Source organism: Otolemur garnettii, unplaced genomic scaffold (assembly GCF_000181295.1).
Source record: "Otolemur garnettii isolate 467f Iridium unplaced genomic scaffold, OtoGar3 scaffold00005, whole genome shotgun sequence".
In the NCBI taxonomy this organism is placed as follows: domain Eukaryota; kingdom Metazoa; phylum Chordata; class Mammalia; order Primates; family Galagidae; genus Otolemur; species Otolemur garnettii.
Window position 1 is genome coordinate 20,175,274 of NW_003852400.1, and position 11,162 is coordinate 20,186,435.

At 39.7% G+C, this 11,162-nt stretch overlaps 1 protein-coding gene across 1 annotated transcript in view; it reads right to left on the bottom strand.

The window, feature by feature from the left end:
- LOC100960322 (EF-hand calcium-binding domain-containing protein 1) overlaps positions 1 to 11,162 on the bottom strand; it is a 22,184-nt gene that overhangs the window by 1,325 nt on the left and 9,697 nt on the right. Inside the window, exons 4-5 of the mRNA XM_023507507.1 lie at positions 5,954 to 6,105; positions 3,579 to 3,683 (exon numbers count right to left, since the gene is read on the bottom strand). Coding sequence (XP_023363275.1) covers positions 3,579 to 3,683; positions 5,954 to 6,105 — 257 coding nt within the window. The remainder of the gene's footprint in view (positions 1 to 3,578; positions 3,684 to 5,953; positions 6,106 to 11,162) is intronic.

Sequence of the window (11,162 nt, forward strand, 5' to 3'; positions counted from 1 at the left end):
TTTTTTTTTTTGGTTTCAGCCGTCATTGTTGTTTGGTGGCCCTTCGAACCCGCCACCTGAGGTGTATGTGGCTGGCACCTTAGCCACTTGAGCTAGAGGCACCGAGCCAAAATGGTCAATTTTATATTAGGTGTATTTTACCACAGTTTTTAGAAAAGTTCTCTGGTCAGAGAGAACTTGGCACGCCTATAATCCTAGTTACTCTGGGAGGCCAAGGTAGGAAGATCCCTTAAGCTTAGGAGTTTGAGACCAGCTTGAGCAAGAGTGAGACCCCGTCTCTACTAAAAATAGGAAAAACAAAAATAGCCAGGCATTGTGGCATGAGCCTGTAGTCCCAGCTACTCGAGGAGGCTGAAGCAAAAAGATCACTGAACTTAGGAGTCTGACGTTGCCGTGTGTTAGGCTGATGCTGTAGCACTCTAGCCTCTGGCAACAGAGTGAGACTGTCTCAAAAAAAAAAATTCTCTGATAGCCCTAAAGGGAGGAGCTGCTAAAGGTTTCTGCATGCCTACGTGGGTCCCTGACCTGTGACCCTGTGAAAGCCAGCACTCCTCCCTACCAACATACACAGTATTTGATCATGATGAAAGAAACCTTTGGGAAAAGAAAAGTGCCCATCAACTGGTGAGTGGGTAAAGAAAATGTGTATAAACACAGAAGGTGCTAAAAAAAAGTGTACACATTTTAAGAAAGGAAAAAAATATTAAAATTGTAATAATATATACTGATAAATGACTATGAGTCACATTGTATTTCTGCAATTACAAGAGGTGCTCAAAGTGGTTGCCATCCATGTTCAGACAGTTCTGATACATGGAACTGGCTTGAGCAACGTCGACCAAAGTGTCCAATTGTGTTGCTGAGCATTGTGTTTCAGTTCCACCGTGGAGTACCGCCAGTGTGGCTGGTTTTCTGTGGTCCACCACATCCTATACAGTCTGACAGGTAGAAGTCAAGGGGTGTTAAGTCAATGGGGAAACTCAGTGGCAGCACTTCATCCTGTCCATTGTCCTGGCTAATTCTGGAAGTAAGGGCTCACTTCTCAGTGCTTCTAATAATATTAGAATGAAGATTTTTCCATTTTTCTGTTTTAAGAATGGTTGTATATTTGTTCTGCTTAGTCCTAGGTCGTGCACATTGGTAGACTTCCATGGCGAGCATGTGAACTGTTCAACACCGTAGTAGAAGTAGGACTGGCTGCTATGTGAGGCCTCCCAAATCTTCCCTGTGCACATCAGTACTGTGCGTCTCAAACTTACCACGAATGTTCTCAGATTTCAAATACCACTTCAAAATGGTCGTGTCCCTCAAACGACCACCATGCGTCTGCTGTTTTCTTTGCCTGTGCTCTCTGGTATGGTGACACTAGCATTCATCTGATTAACCCCATTTTTTGAGCGAACATCATACTACATGTTGCTGACATAATTAATTTTAAAAAGTAATGCACAAGTGACAGCTCTTAAAATGTGAATACATTTTTTGGCACTCCTGGTCTACAATGGAATAATATTTAGCCATTAAAAAATAATGAAATAATGTTTTTAGCAGCAACTTGGATGGCAATGCAAGCCAAAATCCTAAGTGAAGTATCCCAGGAACAGGAAAACAAATACTGCATGTACGCGTGAGAGTACTATACATGACCATGTGTATATGATATACTGTATGAGAGTGGTATCATATACTTGGGAGACTCGGGGGCAGAGGGTGGGAAGAGAGTAAGGGAACAAGTTCCTAGGTAATGTCACTGCTGCTTGTGCACAGACCACACTTTGAATAGCAAAGCTGGTGGCTCTGTACCTGTTGCTCAGTGGTTAGGGTGCCGGCCACGTAGGCCGGAGCTGATGACCAACAACAACTGCACCAAAAAAATAGCTGGACCGTGTCTCGGGCTCCTGTAGTCCCAGCTACTTGGGAGGCTGAGGCAAGAGAATCAAATCAATTAAGCCCAAGAGTTTGAGGTTGCTGTGAGCTGTGATGCTAGAGCACTCTACCAAGGGAAACGTATTGAAACTCTGTCTCAAAAGAAAAAGCTGGAGATAACTGAGCTACAGATGATCTCTCAGGGAGCAGGTGAAGAACTGTTACCTGTTCTGAGTAGTTACTCCAATTCAGTCCATTAATCTGTACTGTTTTCACCCATCTCTTCGCATTGAAAGCCTGCCTTTCACACATTCTTTTTTTTGAGACAGAGTCTCACTGTGTCGCCCTGGGTAGAGTACCGGGTTGTCACAGCTCACAGCAACCTCCACCTCTTGGGCTTAAGAGATTCTCTTGCCTCAGCCTTCCAAGTAACTAGGACTACAGGTGCCTGCCATAACGCCCAGCTGTTTTTGGTTGTAGTTGTCATTGTTTAGCAGGTCTGGGCTGGGTTCGAACCCACCAGCTCTGGTGTATGTGGCTGATGCTTAGCCACTGAGCTACAGGCGCTGAGTCCACACATTCCATTTTACCAAGATTTCCAGACAATTCAAATATAGGGTTTAAACATGAGTAACATAGCAAGACCCCTTCTCTACAAAAAAATTTAAAACTTAGCTAAGCATGGTAGGGTGTACCTGTAGTCCCAGCTACTTGGTAGACTGAAACAGGTGGATACCTTGAGCTCAGGAGTTTGAGGCAGCAGTGAGCTACTGTGATCATGTCACTGCAGTCCAGCCAGGGCAACAACAAGACCCCCTCTAAAGAAGAAAGTAAATCACTTGAACTCAGGAGTTCAAGACCAGCCTGAGCAAAGTAAGACCCTGTCTCTACTAAAAATAGAAAAAATTAGCTGGGCTTAGTGGTACTTGCCTGTAGTTCCAGCTACTTGGGAGGCTGAGGCAGGAGGATTGCTTGAGCCCAGGAGTTTGAGGTTGCTGTCAGCTAGTCTCAATAAAAGTCTGTTGGATATGGTTACTGAAATAGTAGAGTTGTCTTGGGGGCCCATAACACTAGGATAGGTCTGAGCTTTTTATAACTGCCTGAACTTCAGCAGGGGGGCGGTGGGCCCACAGAGGCAAGTATTTAGCAAGTGACACCTTCCTAACCAATTTGAAACTGGTGGATTAATAACTACATACTCATGTGAGGGAAAAACTAAAATATGGGGAAGGGGGTGGTTTGTTTCTTTTTAATTTTTTTTTGAGACAGTCTCACTTTGTTGCCCTTGGTATTTAGTGCTGTGGTGTCACAGCTCACAGCAACCTCAAACTCTTGGGCTCGAGCAATTCTCTTGCCTCAGCCTCCCTTGTAGCTGGGACTACAGGCACCCCCCACAATGCCTGGTTATTTTTTTGTTGCAGTTGTTACTGTGGTTTAGCTGGCTTGGGCCAGGTTTGAACCCACCAAGCCCTAGTGCATGTGGCCAGGGCCCTAACTGCTGAGCTACGGCGTGCCAAGCCGGGTTGGTTTATTTTTGACCCAAGTACATTGCACCAGTATATGGCACGCTTTCTGGGTGAAGGACACAACTACAACACAGACTTTAACCTTACTAAAGCAATTTATGTAACCTAGTCGTGTATACGCTCATATTAACCTGAAATTTTAAAAAATCCTCAACAAATTTGGGCTATTGGCACTTGTAACTGTACCTTTGCTTCTGGTAAACATGGTCCAAACACCTCCAACAAAAGTCTGTCTTCTCTCACTGCTTTTTCAAAGTCTGCAAATGATATCTTGCCATCTTTGTCATAGTCCTAAAGAGGAAGATATTTCTTGATAAATGATAGAGTAGTTTTTTGTTTTGTTTTGGGGTTTTTTTTTTTGCGGTTTTTGGCTGGGGTTGGGTTTGAACCCGCCACCTCTGGCATATGGGGCCAGCACCCTACTCCTTTGAGCCACAGGCGCTGCCCAATGATAGAGTAGTTTTAAACTTTGCATGAAAATAGCTAATAGGTTTTACCAGGTAAAACTGTAAGTTCACACTTCTGTAGGCACTATTTATTTATTTATTGAGACCAGGCCTCAAGCTGTCCCCCTGGGTAGAGCGCTGTGGTATCACAGCTCACAGCAACCTCCAACTCCTGGGCTCAAGCGAATCTCCTGCCTCAGTCTCCCAAGTAGCTGGGACCACAGGCACCTGCCACAATACCGGGCTATTTTTTGGTTGCAGCCATCATCGTTTTGGCGGGCCTGGGCTGGATTTGAACCTACCACCTTAGGTGTATGTGGCTGGCGCCTTAGCCACTTGAGCCACAGGTGCCAAGCCGGCACTATTTATTTAAATCAAAAGGTACCTATTTATGGAGGCAACTTACTTTCTTTTTGTTATTAGCATATCTGAGTTACCTTAGATATATTAAGTGTATTCCTACCCCTAAAATACTTTAACTGGAGATACGAAACAAAAAAAAGAAGATGCCTACTAGTATATTGCTACTTTTGTGATAAGTACAATAGGACACCGATTTTCAAGTTTAATTTTTTTTTTTTAAGGACTTGTTCTTCAAAAGACTACTTGGGAGTCCATCAGGTAAAAAGGATAAAAGTGTAGTTGCTCTATTAAGAAGCAAGGTACTGACTCGGCTTCCTTAGCTCAGTGAGTAGGGTGCCAGCCACAAACAACAAGGCTGGCAGGTTCAAGCCCGGCCCGGACCTGCTAAACAACAATAACAACTGCAACCAAAAAATAGCCTAGTGTTGTGGCAGGCGCCTGTAGTCCCAGCTACTTGGGAGGCTGAGGTGAAAGAATCAACTTAAGCCCAATAGTTTGAAGTTGCTGTGAGCTGTGATGCCACAGCACTCTACTGAGGGCAACATAGTGAGACTGTCTCAAAAAAAAATAATGAGGTGGTAGTAGTTGGAGACATAATATCTCTTAAGAATTCTACACTCAGCCCTAGCAGTAGCTAGTCAGAGCATTTCTAAAAGAAGAGGGTATTCTGGAGCCTGCATTAGCTGAATCTGAGAATCTGAAGCCCCCATCAGATATTTCTTTCCTAAACTTCAGAGTAATGTAGGTAAGCTGGGCCTGGGCTGCCTTACAGTCACAAAACCTCACAGTATCCAGCTTAGGGTCATAGTAAGAAAAGGGTGAACATGGTCCAAACACCTTCAACAGAGTTGTTCGTGATAAGGAGATACTATAGGTTTCCCTGAAAGATGAGTTCTGCACCCCATTCTCTGGGATGATCTTGGGTAAACCTTTCTGTACTTCAGTTTTCTCATCTGCAAAATGGAGATAATACATATAGTAGTTTCTACTTTATAGGGTTGTTTTGAGGATAAAATGAGTTAATACATTAACATCTCTGAAGGGCCTGGCATGTACATAGTAAGCACTCTGTAAGGGTTAACTATTTTTATTAGGTTATTTTGTTGTAATGATGTTTAGATGGATGGAAGGAGGTCATGAAGAAAAAACAGAGTAGCATACAATTCACATGAATTGAATCTGATGTCCTCCCAAATTAATGAAGTTTCAACTAATAATAAAATATGTTAAAATAATATATTAGCATCCTTTTTTTTTTTTTTTTGAGATAGTCTCATTTTGCCACCTTTGGTAGAATGTCATAGCAGCATAGCTCACTGAAACCTCGACTCTTGGGTTCAAGTGAGTGATCCTCTTGCCTCAGCTTCTTAAGTAGCTGAGACTACAGGCACTGCCACAATACCCAGCTTTTTTTTTCAGAGATGGGGTCTCATTCTTGCTCAGGCTGGTCTCAAACTCCTGAGCTCAATCCACCAGCCTCGGCCTCCCACAGTGCTAGGATTGTAGGCATGAGCCACCACACCCTGCTAACCTCCATTTTGTATAGTGATTCATTTCTTCATCCAGCTATTCCATAAGTATTTATTAAGCACCCACAGTCAGCCAGGCACTGTGCTAGGCAATGGATAGAGCAGAGAAGAAACAACCCCCACCCTCCATTCATCATGGAGGAAAATAAGTCATTTTTAAATCTTGAGCTTTATTCAACATCCACTTGATTGAATATTATGCATTCCAGTGTTTCTCTCTTACCATTTTCTTCATTGCTATATCTACCAACTCATGGATTCCTTCATCGGTTTCTTCTTCAGATGATTGTTGATGTAGACTGTCCTTCAGTATGTTAAATATCTCCTCTCGAGAAATGTAGCCATCTCCATCCAAATAATAAACTTCAAAACAGACTTTTAAAGCACAAGAAGTTGAAAGGATTTGCATAAGAACTGTTAAAACGTCATTAGTCTTCTCTTTAGTTACAGAGTGTCCCAAGTTTGCCATACATACATACATAGGGACAGGGGAAATCGTAGCTAAACATACCTTTATTTACAAAATATTCATTACAAAATTTCACAAAATCTTTACGTGTTGACATCTAAATATTAAAAATATAAGATGTAACATGAGTTTGTTAATTTTTTCTATACATGGTGACTGAGACACTGTATTTCAATATGTGATACCAAAGAATAAAAACAATTTATACATCATACAATTATTAATTGAATCCACTGCATAGTAGAGAGATTTTGGAATAAAGCATTCTTTATTATATTTCTTACTATCAGGTACCCAAATATCCCTTGTGATGTGGAAAAAAAAATTAAAATTTCCAGATTTTAATATTGGGGGTCTGGCTCAGCACTGTAGCACAGCGGTTATGGCACCAGCCACATACACCGAGGGTGGCATGTTCAAACTGGGCCCGGGCCAACTGAACAACTGCAACAAAAAAATAGTCGGGCGTTGTGGCTGGCACCTGTAGTCCCAGCTACTTGGGAGGCTGAGGCAAGAGAATCACTTAAGCCCAAGAGCTGGAGATTACTGTGAGCTGTGGCACTACAGCACTCTACCCAGGGCAACATAGTAAGACTCTGTCTCAAAAAAAAAAAAAAAATGAGGCTCTAAAAATATTATAAAGCTGAAATAAAAGAGATTAATTTTTAAACTTTTAATCAGGCAATGTATATATACACACGTGTAAATGTATGTTTATCTATCTGTGTTTGTACCAATATTATGATTCTCTTCTTACCTATAATAAAAGAACAAAATGCACACTTCATTATACTACTCCAAAGGAACATTCTTCAGTAGATTTGGATAGTCAGCCTGTCATCTCCTTGGGCCTGCAAATCTGCACTCTCCAAAATTATCAAATAACCTCTTTCTGGCGTGACTTCCATGACTTACATCTGTGGTGTAAGCAGCAAAGTTCACTTATTCATCCTAGAAAGGACTTTATTCAGGTCCTGGAAACACAACAGTGATGGAGCTTTTGTGGCATTTATAGTCTAATTAAGTGTTTTAGCAAAAGCTAAGTCAGGAATAAATCTCCAGAGTTATCATATTAGTTGTGTCTTTCTGTTAAATTTCTCCAGTCTATAGCATACATATGAGTTTGCAACACAACCCTACCAGAGGTAGTATTTACCCCCAAACAAACGTATCTTTAAATGTATATGAAACATGTTTAGGAAGTCAGATTTGAGGAAGAAATTTTTTTGATGATGTGATGCTATTCAACCATGTACAGCTGCATTCAGTGTCACAACCACTTTCTTTTCTTTCTTTCTTTCTTTTTTTTTTTTTGGTTGGGGATTCATTGAGGGTACAAGAAACCAGGTTACACTGATTGCATTTGTTAGGTATAGTCCCTCTTACAATTGTGCCTTGCCCCCACAGGGTGTATCACACACCCCATCCCCCTCTCTCCTTCCCTCTCTCTGCTCTTCTTTTCCCCCACCTCCCTCCTCCTTCTCTCTCTCTCTGCTCTCCCCTTCCCCCACCCCCACCATGTTATTAATTGTCCTCATATCAAAATTGAATACATGGGATTCATGCTTCTCCATTCTTGTGATGCTTTACTAAGAATAATGTGTTCCACTTCCATCCAGGTTAATACAAAGGCTGCAAAGTCTCCATTTTTTGGATAGTATTCCATGGTATACATATACCACAGCTTGTTAATCCATTCCTGGGTTGGGGGGCATTTAGGCTGTTTCCACATTTTGGCAATTGTAAATTGAGCTGCAATAGACAGTCTAGTACAAGTGTCCTTATGATAAAAGGATTTTTTTCCTTCCGGGTAGATGCCCAGTAATGAGATTGCATAATAAAATGGGAGGTCTAGCTTGAGTTCTCTGAGGGTTTTTCATACTTCTTTCCAAAAAGGTTGTATTAGTTTGCAGTCCCACCAGCAGTGTAAAAGTGTTCCCTTCACTCCACATCCATGCCAGCACCTGCAGTTTTGAGATTTTGTGATGTGGGCCATTCTCTCTGGGGTTAGATGATATCTCAGGGTGGTTTTGATTTGCACTTCTCTAATAATTAGGGGATAATGAGCATTTTTTCATATGTTTGCTAGCCACTTGTCTGTCTTCTTTAGAGAAGATTCTATTCATCCCTCTTCCCCACTGATAATATGGGATTGTTGGCTTTTTCATGTGGCTTAATTTGAGTTCTCTATAGATACTAGTTATCAAGCTTTTGTCTGATTCAAAATATGCAAATATCCTTTCCCATTTTGTAGGTTATCTATTTGCTTTGGTTGTTGTCTCCTTAGCTGTGCAGAAGCTTTTCAGTTTAAGTCCCATTTGTTTATTTTTGTTGTTGTTGCAATTGCCATGGCAGTCTTCTTCATAAAGTCTTTTTCCCAGGCCAATATCTTCCAGCCAGTGTTTTTTCTATGCTTTCTTTGAGGATTTTAATCATTTCATGACTTAAATGTAAGTCCTTAATCCATTTTGAATCAGTTTTTTTGAGTGGAGAAAGGTGCAATCCAGTTTCAGTCTTTTACATGTGGATATCCAGTTTTCCCAGCACCATTTATTGCATAGGGAGGCTTTCCCCCAGTGTATGTTCTTGTTTGGTTTATCGAAGATTAGGTGGTTGTGAGATGTCAGTTTCATTTCCTGGTTTTCTATTTGATTCCAAATGTCTATGTCTCTGTTTTTGTGCCAGTACCCTGTTGTTTTGACCACTACAGCCTTGTAGTACAGCCTAAAATCTGGTATGCTAATGCCCCCAGCTTTATTTCTGTTACTAAGAACTGTCTTAGCTATATGGGATTTTTTTCTGGTTCCATACAAAATGCATAATCATTTTTTTGGCCAGGGCTGGGTTTGAACCCGCCATTTCCGGCACATGGGGCTGGGGCCCTACTCCTTTGAGCCACAAGTACTGCCCAAGATGTTGGTATTTTAATCAGGATGGCGTTGAATCGGTAGATTGCTCTGGGAAGTATAGACATTTTAACAATGTTGATTATTCCCAGACATGAGCATGGTATGTTCTTCCATTTGTTAATATCCTCTGCTATTTCCTTTCTTAGGGTTTCATAATTTTCTTTATAGAGGTCCTTCACTTCTTTCGTTAGGTATATTCTTTTTTTTTTTTCAAAATTCAATTCTTTTTTTTTTATTATTTTTTATAGCATAACTATGTACATTAATGCAATCATGGGGTACAGTGTGCTGTTTTCATATACATTTTTAAATACTCTCATCAAACTGGTTAACATAACCTTCATGTCATTCTTTTAGTCATTAAGTTAAGACATTCATACTCTGCTTTTAGAAAAATTCACTTGTTAGGTATATTCTTAGGTATTTCATTTTCTTTGAAGCTCTGGTGAAGGGAGTTGTGATCTTAATTAGCCTCTCATCTTGGCTGTTATTTGGTGTATACAAAGGCTACTGACTTGTGGACATTGATTTTATATCCTGAGACATTACTGTGTATTTTGATGACTTCCAGGAGTCTTGTGGTTGAGTCTTTGGGGTTCTCTAAGTATAAGATCATATTGTCAGCAAAGAGGGAGAGTTTGACCTCCTCTGCTCCCATTTAGATGCTCTTTATTTCCTTGTCTTGCCTAATTGTATTGGCTAGAACTTCAAGCACTATGTTGAACAGTAATGGTGACAGAGTACAACCTTGTCTGGTTCCAGTTCTAAGTGGAAAAGCTTTCAGTTTTACTCCATTCAGTAAAATATTAGCTGTGGGTTTGTCATAGATAGCTTCAATCAGTTTAAGAAATGTGCCACCTATGTCTATACTCTTCAGTGTTCTAATTAGAAAAGGATGCTGGATTTTATCGAATGCTTTTTCTGCATCTATTGAGAGGATCCCATGGTCTTTGTTTTTGCTTCTGTTGATACAGTGAATAACATTTATGGACTTGCATCCTTGGGATGAAACCTACTTGATCATGATGTATGACTTTTTTGAGGATAAGCTATAATCTATTGACTAAGATTTTGTTGAGAATTTTTGCATCTATATTCATTAGTGAAATTGGTCTGAAATTCTCCTTTTTAATTGGGTCTTTTTCTGGTTTTGGTATTAGGGTGATGTTTGCTTCATAGAATGTGTTCGGGAAGATTCCTTCTTCAATTTTTTATTTAGTTACTTTTCTTACACATGTATATATTAGGTTTCCACTTTTGCCTTCACAGAATTAAAAAGGCTAACTTTAATGACAATAACAATATTTAACATAAGACCTGAGAACAAATGCCTCATAAAGAACTAACGAAGATAAATACATTCAGAAAAGAAAACAGACGATTGCTGCAACAAAATATTAAGCAATAATAATAGTAATAATGCAAAGAAAGTAACATTTACATTGTCAGATAGAAGTATGTCTATTATAGAATACTTTGATCAATTAACTTCTTATTATTTTGTTTTTTCCAAAGTCTCAAAAAAATAGACAACTAATATTTATAAATAAAAGTAAAATATAATTTCAAAAAAACAGATCATGCCAAATCTTATAGACAATAGAAAAAGCAATACTTCAAAATCATTCTACTTAATCTGGATATACCTGATATTAAAATTGGAGAATATATATTATTATAAAGGGGAAATTACAAACATATTTCACTTATAAATGAAGATGCAATATGATAAACAACATATTAACATATTGAATTAAAAATTAATGTTTAAGTAATGTACTTTGGTCAAAATTAAATGCAATTTATATGAGAATTAGTCACTATTTTCTTTCTTTCTTTTTTTTCTTTGCCCACACTCCCTCCCTCCTTCTCTGTCTGGTCTCTCCTTCCTCCATGCCCCACTGTGTCATTAATTGTCATTAATTGTCTTCATATCAAAGTTGAATACATAGGATTCTTACTTCTCCATTCCTGTGATGCTTCACTAAGAATAATGTGTTCCACCTCCATCCAGGTTAGTACAAATGCTGTAAAATCTCCATTATTTTTGATGG